Source organism: Eimeria maxima, genomic scaffold, assembly GCF_000499605.1.
Source record: "Eimeria maxima Weybridge genomic scaffold, Emw_scaff134, whole genome shotgun sequence".
NCBI lineage: Eukaryota > Apicomplexa > Conoidasida > Eucoccidiorida > Eimeriidae > Eimeria > Eimeria maxima.
Genome location: NW_013564320.1, coordinates 42473 through 55651, shown reverse-complemented (window position 1 = coordinate 55651; position 13179 = coordinate 42473). Strand labels below are relative to the sequence as shown.

Sequence of the window (13179 nt, the reverse complement as noted above, 5' to 3'; positions counted from 1 at the left end):
TATATATATATATATATATATATATATATATATATGACTTCTGTGTAAACGTATATATATACCTCGGATGCTTAGAGATTGCAAATCAAATATGAAAATTGATTTGGTCATGAAGTGGGTGATGGTGTAGGCCCTGTATTTTTTGCAGATATCGTCAACGGAAGACGTGGAGTATCAACGACCCGCGTAAGTATATTTGGCCATTTGTCACATTGCAGACAGTTTTCAAAGGATGGGAGAAGGCCAAAGATGCACAATAACGTCACTTTGGCATCACATGACTCCGTTTCCATGTGCAGACTGCCTGTGCGATTTAGCTGCCTGCATGTTTTACATCTACTTCAGATTATGTCTGCACGAGTAGCAGGCAGTTAGCATACAGTGTGATATGCACCTTACGTGCCTCCTCTTTTGCCTTTCCCCCTTTTGCTGCAGCCTTTCGTTGCAGGCGAAGGTGCAGTCAGCCCAGGCAGCGTTGGCCCCTCTCTACGTTCTGGCCAAAAAGGTGAGGTGTACCTACATGATTGTGAGGTTTCTCATCTCCTGGTCTTGGTGCGGAGGACTGGGTGGTTCGGTGCATGCGTAGTGCAGACCGTGACTTGCAAGATGCTCATGCTTTTCCAAAGTCAGATTTGTTCGGTTAATCTTTCCCCGGAGGTCTGCGCTGGGACGGCTCTGTGTACAGGATAGGGGGAGGGCTGGAACGCCGTCGAGTCGCAACGAGAAGAAGCGGAGGACGTAGCGATGTGTTCATCGGGGTGTATTTACAGAGGATTTAACATCAGGGTGTATTTTACGGTGGATTTAAGACGCGACTGCGGCGGGGAGATCAATGCTTGCATAGGTTGGCGCATACGGATTCACAAGGTGTTTTGTGTTGCGCAGATGCTGTCAGTGCTTTCAATTCTGATTGTGTTGTGTTCGAAGAACTCGGCACACTACTTGTCGTGTGGCGCGTGGCGCGTAGCGCGGTGGCGTGTCCTCTGAAAGGCTTGCTTTGAATCCAAAGTGTTCATGTAGATGGATGCAAGCGGAACAAAACGGCCAGAGGAAAGGAGAGGCAGTTCGCCTGTTCGTCCACGGCAGCGCCGACTGCAACGGTGGCAGTGCACTTCACAGGAGCTGGGGACATCGCCAAAATACCAGGATTCCTGCGTATATGTCTACAGAATGTATCTATATACTATGTGAATATATGTACGCGTACGCATGTATACAAATGGCCCACTTCCCCTAATTATAGGAAACATATTTATATATGTACTTAATACGTGTACCTACATTCACGCATACATATACAAAAGAAGCGGCGCTGTCATCATCTGCAGTGTCTCAACGGCTTCATTGTTTTGTGATGAGGCCCAGGACCCTCTTGCAAATGCAATTCGGGCTGGGCTCTGGTTCCGCGACGACGCGAAGACGAATGCTCGTAGGAAGTTGTTCAGGTTTTCTTTTTCTTCTTTGAGTATTTCTGCTCCAGTTCCTCTAAGAAACGATTTGATGCGGCCTCCCTCTTGCGCACATTTCCCTACGAAGGAAGCATACATATGCCTTTTTGTTGCTCTGCGGCGCAATGTTTGTGTTGAGCATGCGCATTGCTTCAGTTGAGGGACACTTGCTATTTACTTATACATTTACTGGATCTCTCCAATTGTTGTTTTCGCCTTGTACGTTGGTGGTTTGGTTTAGTCGCTTACAAGAATGGACAGGGCAAGAGCAGACATGTCTTCCTCCTTGCTGGCTTTGCCTTTACGTGCAGCACCCCTACAAAAGCCCAAACGCGCTTTATAACACCAGGGTCTTAAGCCCATAGTAGACATGAGCAAACAAGCCACTCACTGTGGGCATTCACTGGTGAACCACGTCCCTTGAATCTATGCCCCCAACTATCTATGTTCACCGTACTTTTCCTTCTCAAAGCGTTTCTTGTACTTTTCCGCAATGGTGTCAAACTCGCGGAAGGATTTCTTGTATTCTTCTGTGGCTTTGATTTTCTGTGGCGAGGAAACGCAGAGGAGATGTGCTAAAGTGCGCTGCATTCACTGTACTAAATGCTTGTTTAACGGGTCAGGCTCTCTTGCTTGCGTTTAATGTTCTGCTTTCGAGACATGGGATGTAGTGAGTGCATTTTGCTGAAGTTTACCTTTGCCTTGAGGAGGCCAGAAAGCACTTCCTTGTATCTGTTGCACTCGGAGGGGTCGCTAAGCGGAACAAATTCAAAGAATTTTGACAAGTCGCCGCCAAATCTGTTGTTAATACGTTGCACAACATGCACACATGATCGTTGCAGGTTATTTTCATACGTCTAATTTGTTTTGCCTGGAGACTAGGGAGAAGCAGCTGTTCGTGGGTCCTGTAATACGTGCGCCATGCATCTCGGGCAACCACGGGGCATTTCCAAAAATGAAGATTTTGTTGTATAAGTACATATACGAAGACTCTGTGGAGAGCTTCATTCTGTTAAGTACACTACAAGGATGTGTTGTTTACCCGTTCTGGCCCTGTTGATATGGTGTCGTTGAGATGCTGACTGAGAGACGGTGTGTTCTGCCAGGGGTTATATTGTGTGTAGTTTGAGGGATCGCTTACTTGTTGACGAAATCTAGAATATCTTCTTTCTCCTCTTCGCTGCCAATGTAGCGAAGTTTAAATTCATTTATTGCTTCTTCTGTCACCTCCGGGAACTTTTCCCTGTAATATGCGTACGCCTCCTCGTACGACTTGCCTTCCAGGCTCTCTTCGCCCGTTTCGCCTGAGCAAAATGCACAGGGCGGAGTACATCGCAGAAACCGAATTCAGCTCGCTTTAGAGCTCCAGGGTAGGGAGCACAGTAAAGAGAATTAGAAATCTGTCTTGCAGATTTCATCATGAAAAACTGCACATGAACTAGCGTAAACACACGGAAGGGGCATCGTATGGGACGCTCCGTGCCTCCCGCCGCTCTTCCACGGCATATTCTATTTTCGCATCCTGTTTCTCCAATTTACAGCAACATGTAACTGATCAAGCTTGGTAAAGTATTGCATTTGCAGAAGGATGTAGCTTGCCCGTTCTGTCGTAGCGCTCCCTCTTCCTTGGGTCGTTGAGAACGGCGTAGGCGGCTTGGAGCTGCTGGAAGTGTTTAGTGGCTTCTTCCACTGAGATGTTCTCTGCCTTGTTCTTCCCGTCACCGCTAGCTCCCTCCTGTCTTTGACGAATCTTGTCTGGGTGACACAACAGAGCCCTGCGTCTGTAAGCAGAAGTAATTTCCTTTTGAGAGGCATCGGCAGGAACGCCCAGTAGGTCGTAGAGCGAGTGCGAAACTGATGTGGTTTTCGTATTCGCTTTAGAAGAAGGCTCAGATCTTCCTTTCTGTGGTTTTTCCGGGTTTCGATCTCTAGGGTGTCCTCTAGCGGCCTTTTCGCCCTGTGCAGCTTCGTCGCTGCCGTCATCCTGAACACGAGCTTGGCGCCGGCAAGATCGGGCCATATTCCTTCGTTTAGCTCTGTGTGCTGAAAAATATCGCTAGAGCGACTTTAAATCACAGATCAGCATGAAAATGCCGACCTGTATAGCTGCCGTTTCGGCAGCAGACGACAAATACCGGATGGAGGAGAGGGCTGGAGAGAACTGAACCGCGACGCAGTTGCTTTCTCCCATAAATCAAGTATCAATATCTTGAAGATAAACACAATACCATCATTAATAAACACGAAGACACAGGGGATGGGAATGGCTTCCCTCAAACAGCCCGTCACGTTCAACCCCACCGCTCTACACACCGGTGGCCCCCAGAGTTCGGCGCAGGCGTAATTTGTGGATCAGAAGTGTCAAGTTTCATTTTAAAGTAGAGTTTTGTCTGTTAGTTCAGCGACGCGGGCATGAGAGCCACCGAGAAGTCGGTTGAGTGGCGGTTTTGTTACATTTATCTCCACTCCCACTTGGGGGCCCCCTAGGACTATCTGGCTCACCCACACTTGTTGCATCATATTCCCTGTCAAACGAACCTGGAACCGACTATAGCAGGAGAGAGCTCAATTCTTAAGGAGAGGAACCACTCAGTAGTTTGGCTACCCCCCTGCTGTAGCCACAGGACGGAGGCATCGGCATTGCCTCATGGGCATCGGATCGTCATTTGTGTTTTCCATGAAAGGCTCCGACACGGGAAGCCGGTTGCAGATCACGGGTAAAGGGGTCTAGTGCTTTTTCAGTTGTGGACTGCTAACATCTGCTGCTGCCCCCAGCCTCTGGCGGCAGCTCCTGGAGCCTTGTTTTACCACAGTCAGCTAGCTGGCTACGGCTCATGGAATTCGGGCTTTCAGATGAGCGCCTTCGGACGGCGATTCGCCTCAGCAACGAGGCTGCCGCAAAGGACTCAGCTGGCCATCTACCAGAGGCATTCGAGCTGTACAAGCGGGCCCTAGAGAATTGGAGGATTGTCTGCAAGTGTAAGTCAGCATTTTGTCACGAATCCCTGGGTTTAAGCCCTTTTTTTGGCTTAAGTTGTCGGGCAGTAATAGTCTAGACGCTTCCGAAGCTTCGTGTCCAGTGATCGGGATATGGCGTTTAGGTAGTGTGGCTTCGCATTCCAGCACAAACTTCAAGGTGGTGTGTCGTACCAGTTCAACGGCAGCTGATGACTCACAGGCACCTCTGCCAGAATTGTTTGGCTTTTTTTTGCGTTCGTCTAAGCTTGTGTTTGTTCCAGTGCCTTTTGGTGTGCACTGGATCTGCCAGTTCAGCATAACCCAACGCTGAGGGAGCGGCTATACAGGCGAATGGACGAATACATAACTCGAGCAGAACAGCTGAAGCAGCTTCTGCGTCAGGGCTCAGCTTCGCATTTGCAGCACCGTTTGCTGCTGTACTCATCCTCTCCATCGAAACCTCTTGGATGTAGTTCGGCTCGCGTCGCAATTACACCCATCTCCCGCTCCCCAGCCTCCCCTTCTGTGAACAGCACGCCTGCCAAGGCCTCTGCAGCGGACTGCACAGTAATCACTGCCAAGTCAGATGCGGATGCGGCGGAGGGCGAACGGATAAAGCAGAAACTGGCGCGTGAGAGGCATTAAACCCTCTAGATTATCCCGGACTCCGGACACAGCACAAAGCAGCGACAGCGGAACTCGGTGCATCGACAGAAGCTTGTGTATTATTGCATCAATTGTCAATGTGTTCATTTTTGCATTGCCTTTATGCTTCTTGTTAAAGTGACTCTGAGCTGCTTTCCCCCAAAATTCAGATGCCATTCTCACGGAAAAGCCCAATTTCAGATGGTCAGACGTCGCAGGTATGCAAGAGATACGCATGATTGGGCTTTAGGCAGCGTTGGATGCACTGGACACAGCAGCGTGGGAGTCAAGGGTTCGTATTGATGCATATCGATGATGGGTGGTGAAATTTCATTGCCTTGCGTACGTTACTTAGGGCTGGAGTCGGCGAAAGAGGCATTGCAAGAAGCCATCATTCTACCATCTCGCTTTCCTAGCCTGTTTACTGGTGGGCAGAAGCCGCAGCAGAGAGGGAAGCAGAACGCTTTGCTCTTCAATGCCTCAGGTGTACGTTCAACTCTTCTCTTTATCTTCAGGCGAAAGAAGACCTTGGCGCGGCATTCTTCTCTATGGAGTCAGTCTCCCTTGCATCTGGTAGAGTACCTTCTTGGGATCGAAATGTAGTTTGGTCATTGTTGCGGATGGTGCGGAGTTCTCTTCTTTTCTGCTGCTTCTGGAGGCTGGGTGCGAGGCTTACAACATTGATATGGGCATTCGCGAGCAATGTGGCTTGTCTTTCAGCCCCCCGGGACAGGGAAGACTTTTCTCGCGAAGGCTCTTGCTGCTGAGGCGGATGCAACGATTCTTTCAGGTGGGAGATTCTGTTCGCTGGAACCGGAATGGCAGTGCTACTAGCCGTGCATTTTTGTAGCTGCCTTTCAGAGTGGTGTTGTTGTCCTTCAGCACTACCTGTCTGTCTATATGGTCGTTTTCTGCCTATTTATTTGGGGATGTGCGGCTTGCAGTATCGGCGGCAGATCTGGTTAGCAAGTGGCAAGGAGAGAGCGAGAAGTACGTTGTGCCGAGGGCTGTTCTGTAGTTTTGAGGAAAGATTTCGTTAGCTGCTATCGCGCTACGAAGCGTACATCGTTTTCGAATCTAAACATGTACACAGTTTCAATCGACTTATGTTTTTCAATGTTGGCCGCTGTTACGTGGCTGCACCAAAATCTAGCTGAGGTGTTCTACTTGCCTGCATTGCTCCATATGAAATGCCAGCCTTGTGCTTCCTTAATGTCGAGTCTGATGCAGTGCGACGGTGAAAACGGGGCTGCGGCTTTTAGCAGTTGCTTCGTGGGAGTTTTGGCTTATCCGGACATGCATCTGTTTCTGGTTTTGTTTGTGTCGCCAGTGGGCCACCTTCGCGCGTATTCTCGAGTCTGTTTTAATGCCGGTTCTCTCCAGGTGTAATGATGACCAGCTACTTATGTTCTGCATTGAAATTTCGTACGCTCTGCAGGTTGGTTCGATCGCTCTTTGAGCTGGCGCGGGAGCGGCGCCCTTCCATCATATTTATAGACGAGATAGACTCCATGTGCGGGGGTGCGTTGTATATCCCTTGCCGTCCGTCTCTGCATTTACGCTGTGCTTGTGTAGTTATTGCAGTACATGTGCATATTATGCGTGTTTAATTGTTAAGTGCACCAGTGGAGAGATATGAGTAGACATCAATTTCGCGCATGGGGGAAGCACATTGGAATAGGAAGTGCTTTTGCCTTGTTTTGCCTTCCAGCCCGCTCGGAAAGCGACAGCGAGTCCTCCCGACGCATGAAGACAGAATTTCTTATTCAAATGCAAGGGATTAACTTTGAGTTGAGCGAAGTTCTTGTCCTGGGGGCAACGGTAGGTCAGGCGCTCTGCCACCAAAACCCGCGTCGAGCTCCATTTCGTAGTTTATTCTTTAGAGTTGCTGCCGCTGTTGTTGGCTCTGTTCAGAACACGCCGTGGGCCCTGGATGCTGCGATTCGGCGACGGTAAGCGGCAGGTTTGGTTTGCCCATGAGTTTCTCCCCATCTTCAAAATGCTCTAGAGCAAATTTCATTCTGGTTCACGGTTGGGAGTACACGACTTAGGCTTCATGTTCTGCTAGTGATTCCGAGCGACCATTGATGCGGGGTTTCGCAGGTTTGAAAGGCGCATATTCATCCCGCTGCCCAAAGTTCAGGCCAGAGAGCAGCTGTTAAGATCTGGCCTGGGAGGCACCCCCCACCATCTCACGGATGCCGACTTCCGCCATCTCGCGAGGGAGCTCGAGGGGTCTGCTGCGCCAGTGTGCCTTCTAATGAATTTAACATTGATACTGCTTCTTAAGTGAAGTAGTGACGGTGGAGTTTGAAACTACGGATTGCTAGTAATAGTCATAGTGGAGACGAAATTGCTAACCTTAATGGAACTGCATTTCGTGCTCCGTGGGTTGTCTACTTTTTATGCTCTCAGCTTTAGCGGATCTGATATATCGGTCCTTGTTAGAGACGCATTATTTGAGCCCATAAGAAGATGCCGCACAGCGACGGCCTTCAAACAGGTGGTGATTGATGGCCGGGCTTTCTACGTACCGTGTCATCCTGGTGAGATACAGGGACGAGCTTTCTTCACTGAACTTGCAGGCCCTGCTTGTAGGTTTGGTTTATACTTGCTCTTTTCATTGAGCTGACGACGTTTTGTGGAGGTGCTGCTACAGATGACTGCGACCCAACTACGCGCAAAATGACCTTGATGTCTGTCCCAGCCGACAGGCTGTTGCCTCCAGAAGTGACAATGGTGGGTCTCCAAACCTGCACGTGCGGCACTGCGTGCCGTCAGCCTCTATGAATTTGAAGGGAACAGCCGTAGCTTATCTGTGTGCGCATGTGGTGTACAACATTTTATCTAGTGAGCTGAAATGCTTTTGCGAACAAACGCTGCAGGACGACTTTCATTCTGCCATGCGAAACACCCGGCCTTCCGTCAGCCCAGAGGTGAAGTTCCGACGGCGATAATTCGTAGTGTTGAATTTTTTGCTGGCCAACACTTTGCACATGTTTTGTGAACAGACCGTCTGTATTTTCTTGTATGGTGATGGCTAGTTTAGAACGAATTTGCTCACTGTGTTATTTGCCCCCAGGACTTGCGAATGCATATCAGCTGGACAGAGCAGTTCGGTTTGGAGGGCAGCTGACAGCTTTCCAGGCCACGCGCCTCCTCATATTTCCAGCAGGTACTGTTTTGAGCAACTTCGTCTTTTCCAATGCAGCAGTTCCTGTTCAATCTTTGGCTAGCCGAATGGCACATTTCGGTATCTTTGCAGTCCGACTACCGGCCATTGAGGAATGTCTCGACTTATTTTTAGTTTAATGTATTCAAGAAAGTCCCATCTTCCCTGTAGTATACTGTAGCAGAATGGTAGGCTAAAGTTTCCATTGCGTAGACAACAACTACACGCTCTTTGGTAAATGACTCAGCGTTAGACTCCAGTGAATCTAGTTGCGAACCCCACGTGACGAAGGGTAGCGCGGTCTATCTGAAAGTAGACCATACATTCAAACTTACGTGCAGGGTGCATACGAGGAAGAGACAAACGTTTAACAGTTGCCTGCAGTGTTTGCGCATGGAACGCATTAATTAGCATGCGGTGTTCCCTCACGCCCGTGGTTGCAGCAAGGTGCCGCGGAACAGGCAGCCTGCTCGGCGCTCCAGCAGTAGGCACATTGTGCAGCTATGTTTAGCACCCCGGGGTACTGGGGGAAGTTGAAGTGCTTTTTTAGCTGTCATCCAAAGTATGCATACGACTGTCCCTAACTACGATCGAGGACCTCACTACACTTGGTAGTACTCATGGTTCATCGGGATGTTCAACTGCGAAAGAATTGTTCAACGTTGTCCTTTCGTTTGAGCCGAGCGTCGCCGTTGCGTACCCACAAATACGCGAAAAGTCAACCTGGTGGAGTGCCAGAAGAGCGAGATCTAGTGTCCTGGATGCTTACGTATATCCACTGTCATCCATTCGAAATGCTTTGGACGAACTATAAGATCCTTACAACTACAGATTGCTGTCTAGAGGGGTTACTGGGTTCCGCACACGCCTATGTAATGTTCGATTAGGCTTGGGAGTCCAGGTAGGGTTCAGGAATATGTAGAGCAATTTAAACATCATTCCTCTAGCAGTGCTGAGCGAAATGGCCTGAACTTATGACAGAGGATTAACGTTTCTACTGAGCACTGGAGAGACGCGTTACAGCGTGAACCCCAAGCCAATGAAATCCGCCAGTTAATCATTGCAATCGTGAACCGCTCTGCGATGCCCCCCTCTACTTAAGATCCTTGAGAGAGGTTAAAACATATATTTTGGTCAATGTGGAAAGTAGATGCAGTTTACATTTCTAACTGCCGCTTGTTACCACCGTGGGGCCGGCATCTCGATTGCTAACCAACTGGAGGTCCTCTTGTGACCCTGCATGGGAAACTGGCAATCTAGTCCACCATAGGAACTTCTTAGACGTTTTATGCATTTTTATGTATGGGGATAACCTTCGATGGCACTTTGGCTAGTTTCACCGCTAGAATACATCCTCTCTTCGCAGATCGCCCACCCGGCATTTTGCCCGGCAGAAGACAGAGGCACGAGCGAATGCTCCAAGGGGAGCCTCTTGTATCATTGTTCGGTCAATTCATTTGGGTATAGTTGTTAATTCCGCGTAATCTTGGGGGTTACGTATACATATGAATCTCGAATCATGAAGAAGAAGGCAGTGGCCCTCGTGAGCGGAGGGAAAGACAGCGTGTATGCCATTCATTGCGCGCGGCGACTCGGGTTCAGCATACGCGCTGTGGCTACACTGCTTCCTCGGGAGAATGCTGTGGAAACTGACAGCTACATGTATCAGTCTGTGGGAACAACTCTGGGTGCAGCGGTCGCCGAGTGCCTAGGCGTTCCGCACTACAGTGCTCACGTGAAGGGGCAGCCAATAAATACAGAAACTTTGCAGTACACCTTTGACCCAAACGACGAAGTTAATGACCTCCAGCTCCTTTTGGAGCGAGTGAAAGTAAGTGTTAAATTTGCCCGCTGTTCAGCTATCCTTTGCCGCAGTATTTGTATGTGTGTCTCGCCATACGTATTTCTCCCAGGCTCAACAGCAGAGCCATACACAGGAGTAGTTGTTTGCGCGTTTTGTCGGATTTGCGCAGGAGGCTCACCCTGAAATCAGCGCCGTGACATGCGGAGCCATATTGTCAGAATACCAGCGCCGCCGCCTTGAGTACATGTGGGTTCAGAGCTAGGAGTGTTGAACGCATTTTCCATGCTGCAGGACCTAGAAGTTGGGGGCTCAAGGGGTATATAGGTCATAGTCACCGTTTGCTTTCCCGTTTCCTTTCTGTCTGCGTTTTAATCCGCGTCTTGCCCTCCCTTTCCGCCTGCTGTCTGCGTTGCAGTTGCGAATCTGTCCGCTTGCTTCCCGTCTGCTTGATGTGGTGCCGCGAACAGAAGGGTCTGCTCAGGAATATGTTGGACTGGGGCTTGCACGCTGTGGTGGTCAAAACTGCCTCAATGGGGCTGTCAAAGCGGCACCTGGGCCGCCCACTTTCCGATCTGCTGCCTCATTTCCTCGAGCTGAACCAGCAGTACGATTTCCACGTCTGTGGAGAAGGTATGCATTATTTCCTCTTTCACGTCTGCCCTCTACTTCTGAGCCAGCCCGGCGCACTTAAAAGGAGGGTAGCTCATGCTTTTAAAGAGTAACGGTTGTTGTTGCCGTCGGTTGCTGTTGTCCAGTCGCCGGGTGTATGTTGGGATCCTGTTCTATTGTTTAGCGTGTGGATTTGCATTTGAGCTCACCTTATTCCATTGGCTATGTGTAAACGGCGCTGCAGGGGGGGAGTACGAGACGGTGACGTTAGACTGCCCGCTGTTCACCAGAGGTTCGATTGCCGTCTCTGATTGGATGCAAGTGTGCCACAGCGACGACGCCGTGGCTCCCGTGTGGTTGCAGTCCCCAGTGGAGTGGAAGGTAGTGCCCAAGGATCCCACAAGCTCACGACGTCGAGCTCGGTCCCATGCAGTTCTGCATGATCTTGAATGGCTTCGAGTAAAGCCCTTCCTGGATCTGATTGATGTGGCTGTCAAGGAATGGGGCGTAGAGGCGCAGAACGGGGACTCCTCTGCTCCTTCGCCACTGTGTCAGACGGGTCCTGATCTTGGGAGCGCTCCGCCAAGCGTTGGTTCTCCAAGCGAATGCTGCGAATGGACTTGGCACTTCCCAGCCTGGTCCTTAGGGTACACCCTCACTGGAGATATATGTGTGACTCGCAGTGAGGAAGGTGGGGAAGCAAAAGGCGGCAATTTATCTCCACCGAATACGTACTGGATACCGCTAGTTACAGAGCGTATGAGCACCTGGCTAGACGAACAGCTGCGTAAAACACACCGGAGTGGAGTGCGTTCACGTATTATTGGAGCAATCTGTCAGGCCTGCTGCCCAGACTTTATCGGCATCCCCGAAAATGTTTTTGAGCACTTGGGCATCAAGCCTGTCAGTCTGACAGTCGTTGTTGCTCCGTTGCCGCCGGGTGTTAAACTGCGGCTCAAGTTTGTGCTGAGTAGCCCGGAAGGCGTCGCCGTCCCCCCTACCCTCTCCTTGAAGTCCTTATCCGACGATTCAGTGGTGCACGTGCACAGTTTGAATTTGTGGGTCCCTCCATGTGCTGAGTTGGATGCGGTCCATCGTCAAGGCACTTGCTGTTCGTGTCAAGGAATGCGCTGCGAGTTGGCATCTGAGAGCTCATTCAGCGTGTCTTATCTGCTCCTTCGTGGTTGCGACGGCCGATTACCCTTCACCTGCGACTTTCCCGATGAAGTTCGCGAACCTAATCGGATCCCCTCGATATGGACAATTGAAGAGTATCGAGAGAGCAAACCGGCTTTTTACACCGCACTGCAGACCGTCAACGCATTCATCAGCATGCAATACACTCGTCACCTGTGCTACACTGGCGGTTCCCACAGGGGCTTTCCCCACGATGATTGTGAACGTTTCATAGATGAGGCAGAATTGGGAAGAGCTGATTCAACAATATCGCAAAGTACACACTCAACAGCACCACGTGCTCTGCACGTGACGTCGTTGCTTTTTATGGCTCCTTGCATTGTTGTCTTTGTCAAACTCAAAGAAGGAAATGAGGAGGCCAAGACAAAGTCTGACAGGAAATTGGCGGCTGTAAAGCGGCTTTTGCATCTTCTCATTTCAAGATCCAGCCACGGTGATGAGGGCTCGTTATCGGGTGATGATACAGAGAGCCAGACCATCCTCATCGTGGCGGAGGCACCAAGTCTACCGGGAAAAGCAAGGGTTCTGATGCTTCCCATGTTTGACATATCACCCCGGCAGCGAGATAGGGGATGTTCACAGGCGCGCGCTGCTCAGCACGTGAGACAGCAGGAGGAGAAATATACGGTAGCTGTCACGGTGGTGGAGCGTCGTCTAAAGGTACGAAGAGACCCAGGAGCTACGGTGACTCGCGGTGGTCTTCACAGAATTCGTTCTATGGCGGTGCGCCTTTCATTACAAGAACAACTTAACTACACCGGTCGCTATACGTGGGAAGATTTGGTGGGGCAACTTTGCAGCACTCTGACACATTGGCTCAAAGAGCAGTCGTTGAGAGAGGGCATCGCAATTTTGAGCTCTGACGACGCTGAAGAAGATTCTGAAGTAGCTACGACCGTTGGGGGCACCAAACGGATGCTTGAAGTATGTGTATTCTATTGCACTTCCTACGTGCACTCGCTTCAGACAGATTCGGAGTCGTTTGAAGCAAACTGCCGGCAGCGCATCGAAGCAGGTTGCTGTGAGAGTGCAGTGGCTTCCTCCGAGTTTTTGCCCATCATAACGTTCTTCCCTGTGTTAAACCTAGCTGGGGGAGTTTTGGAGCTCGTTGGTCACACTTTATCGGCATACCCTAAATAGGGCTGCCGGATGCTTCCCATAACGTTTTAACCCAAGACAGAGGCCTCTTGGCTGCCCCTTATGAATTTCCGGTTTGCCTTTGAATGAATGAGAGGAAACTTCTCTCTAGCAAAACGTTTTGGCATCTTTAATCAATGGAATCCCCGGATCTACTGCCGAGGGCTTAGCTCATCGCTAGTAGCGACAAATTCACTACTCGCGATGTA

General features: G+C 50.0%; 3 protein-coding genes across 3 annotated transcripts; 2 read left to right on the top strand and 1 right to left on the bottom strand.

Annotated features, from left to right (window-relative positions):
* Positions 1 to 1441: 1441 nt before the first annotated feature.
* On the bottom strand, positions 1442 to 3468 carry EMWEY_00016480 (DnaJ domain-containing protein, putative; the record flags this gene model as incomplete). The annotated part of the gene is made up of 6 exons (XM_013479735.1): positions 1442 to 1528; positions 1698 to 1764; positions 1906 to 1994; positions 2144 to 2201; positions 2590 to 2752; positions 3171 to 3468. The coding sequence occupies 6 exons, from the start codon at positions 3466 to 3468 to the stop codon at positions 1442 to 1444; spliced, it is 762 nt and encodes a 253-aa protein (XP_013335189.1).
* An 814-nt stretch (positions 3469 to 4282) lies between these two features.
* Positions 4283 to 8008, top strand: EMWEY_00016470 (vacuolar sorting ATPase Vps4, putative; the record flags this gene model as incomplete). Its single annotated transcript, XM_013479734.1, has 12 exons — positions 4283 to 4427; positions 4717 to 5037; positions 5407 to 5537; positions 5772 to 5841; positions 5996 to 6041; positions 6490 to 6572; positions 6763 to 6872; positions 6966 to 7003; positions 7155 to 7286; positions 7467 to 7597; positions 7711 to 7790; positions 7937 to 8008. The coding sequence occupies 12 exons, from the start codon at positions 4283 to 4285 to the stop codon at positions 8006 to 8008; spliced, it is 1359 nt and encodes a 452-aa protein (XP_013335188.1).
* A 1734-nt stretch (positions 8009 to 9742) lies between these two features.
* On the top strand, positions 9743 to 12973 carry EMWEY_00016460 (YLR143W-like protein, related; the record flags this gene model as incomplete). Its single annotated transcript, XM_013479733.1, has 4 exons — positions 9743 to 10054; positions 10197 to 10273; positions 10443 to 10657; positions 10821 to 12973. The coding sequence occupies 4 exons, from the start codon at positions 9743 to 9745 to the stop codon at positions 12971 to 12973; spliced, it is 2757 nt and encodes a 918-aa protein (XP_013335187.1).
* Positions 12974 to 13179: the final 206 nt, after the last annotated feature.